The sequence below is a fragment of the Scatophagus argus genome, chromosome 10 (genome assembly GCF_020382885.2).
Source record: "Scatophagus argus isolate fScaArg1 chromosome 10, fScaArg1.pri, whole genome shotgun sequence".
Classification (NCBI taxonomy): domain Eukaryota; kingdom Metazoa; phylum Chordata; class Actinopteri; family Scatophagidae; genus Scatophagus; species Scatophagus argus.
This window is the reverse complement of record NC_058502.1, coordinates 13,305,970-13,320,542: the sequence shown is the minus strand read 5'-3', so window position 1 is coordinate 13,320,542 and position 14,573 is coordinate 13,305,970. Positions and strand designations below refer to the sequence as shown.

At 38.6% G+C, this 14,573-nt stretch overlaps 1 protein-coding gene across 4 annotated transcripts in view; it reads left to right on the top strand.

The window, feature by feature from the left end:
* eys (eyes shut homolog) overlaps positions 1-14,433 on the top strand; it is a 157,291-nt gene extending 142,858 nt beyond the window's left edge. For 3 of the 4 annotated variants that reach the window (XM_046400985.1, XM_046400986.1, XM_046400984.1), the window contains 8 exons: positions 1,645-1,817; positions 6,344-6,526; positions 7,555-7,721; positions 8,735-8,879; positions 10,791-10,953; positions 11,095-11,267; positions 11,388-11,549; positions 12,914-14,433. In XM_046400985.1, the coding sequence (XP_046256941.1) occupies positions 1,645-1,817; positions 6,344-6,526; positions 7,555-7,721; positions 8,735-8,879; positions 10,791-10,953; positions 11,095-11,267; positions 11,388-11,549; positions 12,914-14,106 (2,359 nt within the window). In that variant the 3' untranslated portion in view covers positions 14,107-14,433. Of the gene's footprint in view, positions 1-1,644; positions 1,818-6,343; positions 6,527-7,554; positions 7,722-8,734; positions 8,880-10,190; positions 10,471-10,790; positions 10,954-11,094; positions 11,268-11,387; positions 11,550-12,913 lie in introns of those variants that run through there. The other variant, XM_046400987.1, reaches the window with a different exon arrangement.
* Positions 14,434-14,573: the final 140 nt, after the last annotated feature.

The following is a 14,573-nucleotide window of genomic DNA, read 5'->3' as shown; positions in this document are numbered from 1 at the left end:
TTACTGTTTGTGTCTCGGAAACAAGCCTCACATGACTCAGCATACTGTTTGAAGGTAGTGAAATGTTTCAAGGTCAATATTATTGTACTGTCTTGTGTGATTATTTTGCATTATGAACCAATTTTTTAGTATTTCTGTTCAACAAACTGCACCTCGCTGTGGCCTTGCCGAACTTATAGAACATTTCACACAAAAAATACATTTTTATAATTTTATGGAAAAAGACGTTAATTAATAAATTAATCCTCAATTGATCCTAACATGCTATGATGTTACACTATCTATAGTATCTGATTTCATTTATATTTACATGTTTAGTCTGTAAGAAATAAAGTATGCATAAAAGTTGCAATCGGAAGAAAATATTTGATTTGTCTGATTATCCATAATTTTTTTATACTCACTTGTCCTGTGTAGAGTGGAGTATTGGAGTGTTGGATAAGTTGTTGTCTCTCAGCAAGAAACATACAGACAAACATATTCATATCTGCCAGCAATTTAAAGACTCCAGTTCACCAAACCTGCCTGTTTTTTGACTGTAGAAGGAAACTGGAGCATCTGGGGGAAAACCGACACAATTTTTCTGTCGCCAATATTTAAATGCAAACATTTACTGACAATACAAGGGACAAATTAGCAGCACTCAAAGAAATGAAACATGGAGACTGCACCAGGAGGTGCTCCATTAAATATTTGATTCAGGTTGTCAGAGATTATACAAATAGCTGTGCCTGTTCTGTTCAACATATGACAATTTTCATTTTGTCTATTGTTTTGAAAATAATGGTCATACAATTGGTAGCTGCCGTGTGTATCACTGTGTATCGCTTTAAAAATGCCTCAGAATTGACATTAGTAGGCTATTAATGACCGTAGACCAACAATTTTTGCTGCATTATACAGCATCCTTTGTACTTCAATACAGTCATATCTAACAATGCTCAACTCCAGTGACAGAATGTAAATATTTCATTTCAAGAAGCCCGTTTCTCAAGGAGCAAACTACATCCCGCAGTGCTGCTGCTCAAAACACATTATTAATTTATGAAGTTGAAACCCCACCAATGCTTCCTCTATCTCATATTATACCTTTCAAAGTTGTGCACATCTCAGAGCATTTTATAAAGTCCCTGTCTGCACATTACTTTGCATGCTAGATCACCCTCCTCTTCTTGCCAAGAGAGGAAGCGTACGCATATGAATTGAGTAAAGAAGACAGAAAATCTTGTACAGTTTCTGGTCATAAATTTTCTGACATGCTACTAATCATCTGCTGCTATCTTTTAGGCTGTGTGTGTTTACCAAAAGACATGTAAAGCAATTTCTGCTTCTGCGGGAGCTACCAAGATGGATAAATCCTTAACAAGACTCTTATTTTTCTCCACCACCTTCTATACATTCACTCTAATGCTTGTGTTTCAGCAGATCTGATGTATGCATGTATGTATGTAAGGTTTTCCATCAGGCTGGACACATTTACTCTTAACGTCTTTTCAAATCCTGCGTTATTGGATGGGTTGTTTCATCATCGCTTCTCTGTGTGTGTTCTGTAGATCATGAAAGTATCTCAACATGTTGCAGCAACATCATGGTCCATTTTCATCTCTGGCCTAATGATGTTTCTCTCTGTGTGTACACGTTTAGTGATGCTGAGGACTGGTTCTGTGAGTGCCCCCCATTCTACACAGGCCGCCTGTGCCAATTCAACGCTTGTGAGCGCAACCCCTGCGGACATGGAGCCACATGCATCCCAAAGTCTCCGCTGGAGGCCGTATGTCTCTGCCCCTATGGAAGACAAGGTCTACTGTGTGAGGAATGTAAGTGTTACAGGCCCACACAGATCAATGCGGCATAGAATTAGCAGCTTTATTAAGAGGCTGATCTGCAAACAGTTGGTGAGTGAGAGCCCTGAGCATTTGGTAGCCTGTTGTTAAGTAAAAGGATTAATGAAACTAAATTGTGCTGAAAAGGCAGAAATGTCTTCCTCCAGCAATAGAATCCGATAAGTAATGCAAAAGTCGTGACTGCTATTATGTTGAAAAAGACTTTCCTTAATTCATAAGCTCTTATTTCCCAATGACTGTAATTTCAGCAGTGTGTCACAAAGCAACTTTTCACAAGAACTTTGTCTTAAAATATCAGGCTTATACAGTTATACAGCTGTGTTGATGTGTTCTCACATTTCCTGCTATGCTAATAAGCTAAGTTCACTTCTGCCTGTCTGTGGTCACTTATTTTCTATTTCATCTTAGACTGCTTTATAATCCAGTACCCTAACTTTCCATTTCTATCACACAACTCCATTTGATAAAGGGTCAAAAATGCTGTGTAACCAAGACTAATGATAATTTCTGAGCTGTTGGCATTTTGACCCTTGTTCACAGCAGTCAGTAATTGTGGTGCAGTTATCTGACAGCAGGGAAAAAAGAGATATCAGTGAAACACTATACTGTTTGATACTATATTGAAACACAAAAACAGGTGTCATAGAAGAAGAAGAATCAGCTTTATTGACAGTATACAAATTTTTACATATACACACTGAATTCGTCTTCTGCATTTCACCCATCCTTAGTTGAACACACACACATGCAACACCCGGCAAATTACATGCAGTGAAACCCACACAGGAGCAGTGGGCAGCGTCAAGCACCCAGGGAGCATATTGGGGGGTTAAGTGCCTTGCTCAAGGGCACAACAGCCGGCTAATGGAGGGGTGGGGACATTTTGCATTAATCACTCCACCACACCCAAATTTTTCCTGCCCGTCCGGTGGGGGAATCGAACCGGTGACCCTCCAACCTCTAGGCCACGGCTCCAATTATACTGAAAGACTGAGCAACAAGCTGCATTTGTTCTGAGAGCCATTAGAACAAACAGAATACAAATGATGACCAAATACTTGCACAACTGACATCCATTTATGTTAAATGCTGATTAGCATGCTAACGTGTTAAACTACAGTATGATAGTGACACTATAATAGTAAACATAAACGGAGCCATCTCAAAATGACATGATGTTTTTACTAGTTTTTTGTTTTTGTGACTATGCTAACATGCTGACATTAGCATTTAGCTCAAAGCACAACTGTAGCACAGCCTCACAGAGTTAGCATGGCTCTTGTAATATGACACACTCATAAAAAGTTAATAGCTGATTCAAAATGACCAAGAGATAAAGTTAATCTGTTTTATAGTGGTCTCTTCTATAATTACAGACAGTAATGTCATAAGAAGAAGGTGTCACAGATCATGGTTCTCACAAACAAAGGTTTTGTTTGTCAGTAATAGGACTGTAGGAGCAGCAGGTGCTTGGCATATAAGTCCTTCATCCCTGTCACAGCCCCAGACAGACTCTCAGCACCCACAGTAATATAACCTTCCAGTGTCACACTAAGTATATAGCTGATATTTGAATTTTAATCCTGATAACATCTGATAAAAAATTATAGTCAAAACTGATCACTCCTACAGTTCCCTGACTTTTTTGTCCTTGGTACTTGCAGCAAAATACTGTCAGTGATAGCATATTAGTTGGCTTCTTTTCTCTATTTGAGAAAAAGCTTAAATTGCAAGGAGCAAAATGTTTTTCCTAGATATAATATGTTCAGTTCTTAGTTCGCATGTGCGCTTTAAGGTTGGTCTGTGAACAAGCCGGAAATAAAGGAAAGGCAACTAGGAAGTGCTATTGATGCTGGAGTGCCTCAAGAATTGAGTTCATGAATCATTAATGGTGTTTAAAATGACTTCACTCAGAATTATTAATGATCCAGCTTTGTACACAGGTTGCCCACACCTCTTGTTAAAGATTCATATTTAGAATAATTAGAGAAAAAAAACACAGAAGACAATACCCCACACGTGACAGAGTACTACTGATGAAGTATCACCACTTCTTGTTTCTCAGATTCAGTCATATCCTATCTATCTTGCTCTGTTTGTAAACTATAACATTGATGACTATTAATTTCAAATGTTTCCAGTCAACAGAGAATGCGTGAGGTGATAGGTCTGAGTGCACAAAGCATAAAAACACACAAGTGTAAACATACAGTTATTTAATGTCTTTTTTAGGACATCATATTTTCATCAATACATTTTATACCTTCATTTTTCTGTTCTTTTAGTGTTCTTATCTTAACATTGTGCAGCATTATTCTAGCGTCTTTCTGCATCTGCACTTCAGTTTAACTATGATTTAGTGCCATTTTTGTTAACTATGCATTGTGATTGAAAGGAATATATTATTATACTCTATACAATATCATTATCTCAGGACAGGTGTTGTATTTCCAGCTGTTCTTTGGCAGGTAAGATGCACATCAGGCGCTTGCAGGTTTTGTCTGAATGCATTTCACAATCTGATGTTGAATGTCATTTTCAGTTTTTTTTTTTTTCTGCCACTCCTGCTGGCTTGTGCCATATTACAGAATACCCAGGAAAGGGAAAATGCTATGTAATATTATTTGACAGAGTGTGTCGTTATAATCCATAGATGGATGCATTTTATGGAGGCAGTCCATAAGCTTCTTTATTAATAATCTGTTCTCTAACCACTAGTTAGAGAGTGCTGTACAATGATGAGTTAGCTAACAGAAACTATGAGCAGGAACACATATGTGAAACTTAAATGATTTGTGTTGCTTTTATATTTAGACATCATATGTGCCTGAGAATACTTACTTTCTGCATAATATGGTTGAATGAGCAAAAGATTTATATTTCAGTTACAAACCTATCAACTCCTACGTCATGGACCTTTGTGATTTTGAATGAATGTTGTTTACTGATAGTGAAGTCAACCTTTTCACCGCCTGAGAGTTATATTATGAGATCAAACCCGCCTGCAGGATCCTTCTAAAATATTGAACTTTTAGGTCTTTTCTTGTTTTTCGATTGAGATGGAGATCTGAAGTTTTATTTTAGAAATTACAGGCAATTAATTCAAAATCAAGACAACACGCACAAACAAATGAAATTTAAATTCAGTCTTGGTTCTGTGAAACTTATGATGATGTGACAATCTCAGCAATAATGTGATTAATATAAGCCATTGATAGGTAGTGATGACTCTTTGGATCTTCTGAATTCTTGGATTCAGCAACACAACTACAGTTAATATCATGACCTTACCTTGTACTTTTTTTAGTCATTCTTTTCAAAAATAATATTACAAATGTAAATATTCAGAACAATAGATAAATCAGTTTTGATGAGCAATTCTAATTTATAATAAATAATAATACAACATAATATAATTATTACATTATCAAATATTACTCAATAAAACATGTTTCTGACCAACAGAACAGTTTCATATCATATTTGCTATAGCATTTTTTTTTTATTAATTCTTGGTTATCTAAAAATGTTATCATCATTTTGGATCAGTTCAGATAAGTCATTAATTTATAACGAAGGCTCAAGGGTAATTCATCCATGAACAGAGCAAATACCTCAAGGTCATTTTATTTAGTAATAATGGCTGGCATGTTGGTATCTGGTCTGAGCAGGTGGGAAGAGCACACGCAAACACACACACACACACATACTAAAGCATAAAAATAAGCTGTAGCTGTAACACTCAGGCCATTCAGTGAAACAATAGGCAAATAAAGCTCTATCAGAGTAGATATGATAACAGAGGCATTTCCAGCGTTATAAATAATTTAGCAGCCAAACAGAGCTGAGGGCAGTCGCAGAGGGGAGCGCTGAACCCTTCTCAGCCATCGCCTGAGGCTGCAGAAGAATATGCAAGGTGTTTCCAGTGAAGAAGAAGTGCAGTTTTGTGTTTGAAACCTCACTCCTGTGTTTTTGTTTTTTTTTTTAAAAAAAAACCAAAAAAAACAGCTGCATTTAATTTTGCATGAGTGTGGGGAAATTTGCATTGACTCCCTAGTGGTAAATCAAATCGATGGGTATGATAAGTACAAGAGCGCATTACTGAATCAACCATGCATTCTGAATAAGTAAACTGGAGACTGTAATTGAATGTCACTGGGATTATTGTGCCGCCCTTGTGAACACAGAGTATGAAGTGATGCTTGCTTGCCAGAATCCGTCCTAAACAGCCATTAATGAATACAGAATAGGACTGAAGAGGTGGTAGTATCTGAAAGCAGGTCATCGTGTTAGAGCGTTCAGAAAAGAAAATATTTCACTAACCCCTGGAATGTAATGTGTAGCAATAGTGCCATCTTTTGGAAACCTCTGAGGAGATGATGAATCAGATTTATTTTCTCCTAACTGACACAAGATTACCTCACACAGTCACCTACATGAGTGAACACTGATCACATTTTAACACAAATATGAAATAGATGTTTTGTTTTTCTTTGCAGCAATCAATATAACTCGTGCCCGATTCAGTGGAAGTGATGAGTTTGGTTACACTTCCTTTGCGGCTTACTCCTCCATCCCGAGCCTCAGTTTCTTCTATGAGTTCAAACTGAAGTTCACACTCGCCAATAATTCATCCGCTGTGAAAGACAACCTGATGCTGTTCGCTGGGCATAAAGGACAAGGTGAGCTACAGTTTAAACACCCACACAGCAATTTAAAATAATTCTTACGGTCAGATGAAGGGAGGAAAACAACTTTGAGATGTCTTCTTCAGATTTTAGATGTCAAACATCATTAAGGATTTTAAAAGACACCCTATTGCCATTTTGAGAGGTTTCACCCACTGTGTATGGTAATGTGCTAGCTAATAGATCCCACTCTCCTCTGAGATCTTCTAATCAAAAGGATTCCCGAAGGATTTTATTTCTTGGCAGATTTTCAGACATTAATAATGAATCTTCCTGCAGTCCAGCAATTAGTTGATTTGCAGCTAAAATGTTATTGTTCTTGACTTTCAAAGGGAACACATAGGAAATGCTTTGAATAAAATGTAACATTTGAACCAAACATCTCAAATGTAACAATGTTAATTGTATTAAACAGACATTGAGGTGTAAGTGCAGTGTGAGGCTGTCAGCAGCCGTCACTTTAAATTAGGATCTCCTCCCTTTGGGGTCAGATTTTGTAGCAGGTAACCACTGTTGTCACCAACATATTTCATCAAAAGAAGAAGAAGGAAAAAAAAAAAACACAAGATCTTGTGGATCTCCTGCACTTGTTTTCTCTAGAGAGTACAATTCATCAAGGTGGAGGCAAAGCAAAACAAGAGAAATATGAATAATGAAATAGTTGTCAGGAGTGTGAGCAGCATTGTTGGAAATGGTACAAATTCAAAAGGCACAATATAAGAATAGATGAAATGTGAGTAATTCACATGATAATTGCTGTAATGAAGTGGCTCCTTTTGATCAACACCACCAGGGGATGGAGCAGAGTTAATTATCTCATTGCAGTGATCAAGTAACATGTACAGAAACAAGCAGAGAGGCAAAATAATATAGGAAACACGTGTAAATCTAAAATGAATCTTTTAGCAAACAAATGTATTCTAAATGTTTGTTATAGATATTCACAATGAGTGTTTTTACCGCACCTTTTCTACCTGAGGAAGAGTTTTTGAGGATGTACATAACTGTTATGTGTTTTCCAGGAAGCAATGGTGATGACTTCTTCGTTTTGGGACTACGACATGGCAGAGTTGTGCATAAATTCAACCTCGGTTCAGGTGTTGCAGCCATAGTCAGTGATCGACTGAACCACCAGATCAACATTCACACCGTAACGTTTGGGAGGTCCAAGAAAACAGGATGGCTGAAGGTGTTCTGAAAATTAGAAAAGTGTCACGTTTGTTCAGGAGGCCCTGTAACTGCCTACATATTGTACACATGTAGAGATGGGCGATCATTTAAAGGTATCCAATCAGAATGGTGTTGAGCCACCACGAGCCATTCTTTCGTAATGGCACTTCTCAGCCTCATTCATGGATACGTCTTAAGGCTGTCACTAGAAAACTGGATGGATTTATTTATATTTTGTCAGGCTTTTATCTTTATCTAGCATTTTTGTGAATGATTCTTGGTTTTCAGGCTTCTACAAATTCTTCAAATGAAAAGAGAAGGAAAATTAGAAAAATTCTGTTCTTGACCTGCTGATAGTGCAGACAGCAGCAAAAGTGCATGTAGAGACATATAAAGATAAAGTGATGTACAGAAAGAATAATGGGGAAGTTTAGAAAGAAGATGTGTAACTATCATATGCCTTTTCCCTCATTCGATCTTATCAGACCATTTGGTGGCCCAAATTTCCACTCTTGTATTTCCCTTTAATCTTTCACATGATTGTAAACAGCCCAACTTTTATGTATTGTATTGCATACATGCACACACAGACATTATAGATTTACTGGTGCTGGTGGTGCAGGCTGGTAAATGGTGGAAGAGCGAGGTGAATGTTCTCCTGGAACACATCGGGTTTCTTTGTACCGGCAAATCATTTTGGTCCGGTGATCAGGCAGTACAGGATGTTCACATCATCTTAAGTGTGACTGTAAAAATCTGCAGGACCGTAAGATGCTATTGAGTTGAGCAAGGACCAGCTTCATTGCACCAAGAATCGATGCCTCAAAGAATTTAGTCATCTCAGAGGCAAAAAAATGAGATATAGTATTGTAGCTACTGTGGCTAATAAGTGGACACTGCCTGAATAATGATCAATCCAAGGTCATACATCTTGTCAACTTTGGCCGATTTCTAAATAAATTGTGCGCCCACACTGACGCCTACAGATGTAAGACTAGCTTGAGTATTGACATTTTACTATGTCTCTCTCAGGTTGATGGACAGCGCAACAGAACAGGATCGTCTCCAGGAGCCCTGGTGGGCCTCAATGTTTTCAACCAGCTCTTTGTGGGTGGATATAATGAGTACACCCCTGAACTATTGCCACTTGGCTCCAGGTTCCGTCATGGCTTTCAGGGTAAGAGTGCTGCGGCTTTATTACAACCCAACACTGCCGTCTGGAGTGAGAGTGCTGGGGCTTGGAGTTTCTCCCAGGATCTTCAACTCTTTGTAAGCAGAGGGGGAGGTGTGTAATGAAAGAGGAGTTACAGGCTCGGACTGTGTACAAGGCTGGAACAGAGCTTTGAGGTTGATTGTATCTGCATCCTTTAATCAGTCCCCACACAGTCTTGTGCTGTGTGCAAATCCATTCCACTGCTGATAAGTCACTTCAACGCGGGTGCCATACCAATAATCTTTGTTATCATCAACATCATTTATGCTTTCTCTCAAGTGACCCCATGTAAGAATGTGTGCTGGAGAGCTTTCTCTGTGCCTGCTAATGTGCGGAGCTGTGGGGCAAAATTGCCATAACTATAATGATGACAACAGCTATGAATATCATCATAACCATATTCAGCAGTCTCTGCACTCCAGCAATGAAACTTATTATAAAATGTCAGAGCAGATCCATTTGAGGTAAACAAGAGGTTTACATGTTTACGGAGTGGTGCGGTTCTGTGCGTTCGCTTACTTATCATTATATAATTCATTTTTATGCTCACCAAATAGACCTTCAAAAATCAAATCAGCTAAGGTTGAGTGTCAGTGTGCACATATTGTGGCAGAATGTCGCAGCAGCCTGCACCCGTAAGCACTACCTGAGCTATGCATCACTGGTGGAACCATAACCTTTTTGCTCGGGATGTAATGAGAACTCATGAACATCTAATCAGATCTGTGTGACCTTCCTCGAGCCCTAATCATGATGGCTGGCAGTGAAGACACTGATAATGCACTTCACTCCCAGTTATCAACAGATCCACACTCCCCCATGGAAAGGTGGCAGAGGAGGTACTGTGGCTGCTGGAGAAAAAAAAAATTATTTACTCAATTTGAGCTGTTGATCAAATAGCAAGAAACGTGGAAATTTGTGTTTGTCGAACTTGTCAAAACTCTTATTTGATGCTGCTTTGATGCGGATATTTTTTATCTGACTTGCTAAAAGATCTCAAGGGTCATTTCTTTTTGATTTTTTTTTTTTTTAATTTTTAAAAATTGTCACAGGAGCACAGTAGAAATATTATTCTGAAACAATTTGACAGTTTTGTAAGAAAATCATTTTTTTCCCTGCACATTTTACTTCCAGCTTTTTTTCTCTGACAGGTCTAATTGCTAGACTTGGCACCTTGGTTTTCTCGGTTCTGTTGCAAGATTCAGTGTGTGCAGCTAAAACAAAAATAACCAGCTTTTATAATCTTCCTGATGAATCTGCTTCGCTTTTCGACAGTCTATGTTTGCAGCACCGCAACCATCACTTGAGTCTGCCAAGTAGACAGCATCATGCCATGAATATTCATGAATGAGCATGACATTTCCCCTGCATCCTGTTTATGCCAGTGACTAATGCAGCAGAGAGAAGGGAGTCTGCATGTGCAGATGACTATGAGGCTTGTGCTCAGGCCTTATATTTATAGAAGGCCCTGTGTTCTGCAGGTAGAGGCCAAAGCAAATATTGTCTTGATAAAATTGAATTATGAAAGCAAAAAAGCAAACAAAATTGAGGGAGATGCATGATGACCGAGGGGGGAATCATGCATAAACTGCTGAGATTTTATACCACCTTCAAAGGTGTGTGGATTTAAGTATGCGTACTTGAGATAAAATCTTGTGGTGTCGCACAACAAACTAAACAACCATCGAATAAATTAATTTCATTTTTATCTACTTTATTTAAGTGGAAAACACAATTCAGAATAATCACATTTTAGTCTGCATACCTTTGATCTTCATAAAAGGATAATAAAGGATGTTGTGTTTGCTCTAGTAATTGCCCATTAAAGAAATGAAAGATATTCTTCTGACATTGGTGTGTTTGTTCTTTTAACAGGGTGCATTTTTGATGTGCAGTTCTGTACAAGAAGAGACAGAAAGTTCCAAGTACTGGGGCATCCAGCCTTTGGGCGCAGTGTGGGTCAGTGTGGCGTCACCCCCTGTGTTCATGTTCATTGCAGAAATGGAGGGACATGTGTGGACTCTGGCTCATCTGTATAGTAAGTGAAAATAAACAGTATCTAGATTCATTTTCTCAGCATCAGCCACCTAATGTAAATCAGTTGCACAGTGCATGTATAGTGAAAGGAAACAACAGTGTTTACAAGCTTTTCACAGCGTCTCACGGTGTCCGTCTGCAGTTGCCAGTGCCCATTAGGATGGAAGGGAGCACTCTGTTCTGAGACCGTGTCTGTGTGTGATGTCGAGCACAGTCCCCCTCCTCTGTGTGCCCATGGCTCCACCTGCATCCCTCTCCCGAATGGATATACCTGCCAGTGTCCCCTGGGGACTGCAGGACTCCACTGCGAGAAAGGTCGCATCACTGAACCCTAACGATATGTCGTTATAAATGTCTTTTTTTCAAAAATTTATTTAATAAGACAAGACCTTCACTTTTTGCTTATTTAACTGCCCCATTGTTATGCCTGTTCAGCTGTGACCATCAGTGATCCGTTCTTCAGCGGTAACCAGTCTTCATGGATGTCATTCCCACCTATGAGCATGAGACACAGCACTGTTTTGCAGCTGCAGTTCCAGCCTTTATCACCTGATGGCATCCTTGTCTACACTGCACAGCACCTCACTGCCAGGGCTGGTGAGGACATTCAGTTGCTTATGTAGGGACAGATTTATTTTAATACACATGTAAATATTATGTTTACACCGCAGAATGTCGGCATGTTGATGTGGAAGAACCAGGATCACTGTGGTACACATTATACACCACAGTATAATACAGTAATGGTGCACCTCCATAACTCTATAAAAACATAAGAAAAATTCTGCTTGAAATTATTCTTTAAGTATGTCATGCTAAAAGGCGTCTGAAAATACTGCAGGTATTGTAGCATATTACTCTCAGATTGTGCAGTAATATCACCAAGATGTTATTTTTAAATGACTACTTAAGGCTGTTTTCAAATGATAAATATGTTTAAATTTTTAAATAAATACTAGGCTAAACTGACCTCACTGGCATAACTGTGCGTGCATATGTAATATGTAATGTAAAGAAAAACACATTTTTTTCACTGAATTCTAGTACAAGAATGAATGTGGAGTTGATTCACGGGACAGGAAAAAATAAAAACGTTGTTCAGCTACTCAAAGTTTATCTTTTTAGAATTTAACATTTTTATCTAATTTCTTGTAAAATAATTTTACTTTTTTTTTGATTTGATTTGATTTTATTCTGTGATGGCCATAACATTCTCCAAATAATGATAAAATAAAGAAGAAAACCAAAAAACACTGATTTATCTAGAAATGCAAAGTCAAAAATAAATATAAAATTAGATCAAATAAAACAAACTACAAATAGCATGTAACACAAGACAGTGTTATGCATGAAATGAAAGCATGACAGATCATAAAAAATAGTGAAAGTCAAGATTACATATTTCCATCATGTTCCTGGCTGCCAAAATCATAACAAGACTCTGTATTAGACTTAAATTTTGACTTTCAGTCTTAATTATTGATTCATTATACAATAGTTTTTGTTTTCTTTTTATTAAAGTCATAAAGTGTTATCAGCTAACATCAGCAGTGGTGAAACACCAGTTTTTTTTAGAATAAAAATCTTCATCCTTTGATCTTACAGAAACAAATAAATCCTTGGTTCGACTGTCTACAGCCCATAAATATATATAATCTGTGAAGGAGGTTATAAGCTGAAAGTACTTGCTCTTGTGGTATCCACACAAGCAGAACTTTTAGTTTTTATATTTTCAAGTTGAGATATCTGCCTCAGGCTCCAGCACAATGGAATTTTTGTGTTGTGTTGTTTTGTTCTGCTCAGAGCATTTAAACAATAAATTTAAAAAACAGAAATGTTATCTATCCTTGTAACTCAACAGACACTGCTGTGAACAGATTACAAACTATTTTGTGAACCATTTTCCATCACAAATGTTACGTGACCTGAGCCTTGTGCTGTGTTTTATTTTCTCCCTACAGGAGACTTCTTCTGCCTCTCCTTGACATCCGGGTTTGTCCAGCTGCGATTCAACCTCGGTGATGGCACCCACACCCTGAGGTCCGTTGATCGAGTGGACTTGCGCGGCAGGACCTGGCACGCGGTGAAGGCCGGTCGACTTGGTCACCAAGGCTTCCTCAGTCTGGATAACAGGGAGGTTAGAGAGAATGGGACTGAAGGGATGACCACCCTCGATGTTGCGACAGACATCTTTGTCGGGGGCGTGTCCACTCTGAGCTTTGTCTCCACAGATGCAACTGAAGGGGAGCCAGTGGGCTTCACGGGTGGTTTAAGAGAACTTGTAGTCAACAATCAGGAGTTTGAGTTATCAGAGACAGGAGCAGTAAGTGGAGCAAACGTGGGGGACTGGGATGGGACTGCCTGCGGCTACAAGGTGTGCAAGAACGGAGGTCGTTGCGTGGCAGCAGGAAGTGACTCCTTCACATGCATATGCCCGCCATCATGGACTGGCTCTGTGTGTAACCAGTCTGTAAGCTGTGTGAACAACATCTGCAAACAAGGTTCATTATGTGTTCCATCTAATGCCACTTCATACCATTGCATATGCCCCTTAGGATGGGGAGGGAGGTACTGCAACACAGAAATAACCACAGATACTCTCAAGTTTGTGGGAAACTCGTATGTTAAATACCGGGACCCAAGATACCACACAAGGAATTTTAAATACACACAAGTGTCTTTCAGCTTCCACACAAGCTTAAATGACAGTTTGATCATGTGGATGGGAAAGGCTGAACATGAAGACGACGACTACCTCGCAGTCGGACTTGACAACGGCCACCTCAAGATTGTAGTAAACCTCGGGGATAGACTCTCCCTCCCGATAACTTTCAGAAATCTCACACTCTGCTGCGACAGATGGCACAGTGTCTCTATAGCTTTAAACAGCACAATTATTCAGGTGTTCCTAAATAGTAAGAGAATTCTTTTTGAGGACATGGACCCATTTGAGCGTTATGTGGCCTTAAACTATGGTGGTCTGCTTTACTTTGGAGGATTTGAATTATACAGAAATGTATCATCTGTGACCTCCGGGTTGTTTTCTAAGGCCTTTGAAGGGAATCTGAAAAATGTCTACTTGTTTAAAGATGCCAAACCGCTGCTGTTTCTCAAAGATAGTGAGGGTTTTAATGTTTATGAGGGCAGTGAATAGTAGTGAAACTCCTGGCATCTACAATAGCTGAAAACTCCCATTGTAACATGATTTTAAACACAGTTGTGCTTTATAACACCATACGACTAAGTAGTCCATAAGGAAATTTGTATAACATATGACAGTAGTAAGGTTCAATTTTTTTTTTTTTTTTAGAGGAAAGTTCACAATAAACTACATCTTGTTTCTCCAGCACTGTACAGCTTGATTTTCAGCTTTTTTTTTTTTAGGATTTACAGCAGTTTTACTGGGATGTGGATCCAAGGTCAGATTCACTGCTGCACTTAAGAAAACTCAAATGGATGAAATATCTCAAACAGGTATGTTCTAAGCCCTGAGAATCACTTGTTATTCCAATGTGAAAGGACAAATTTCGAAAACACGCAATTTGATGTAAATTAAAGTCTATAGCTCCTTAGCAGACATGTCCCTTTTTGTATAGTAATAGTACAATATAAATCAGTATC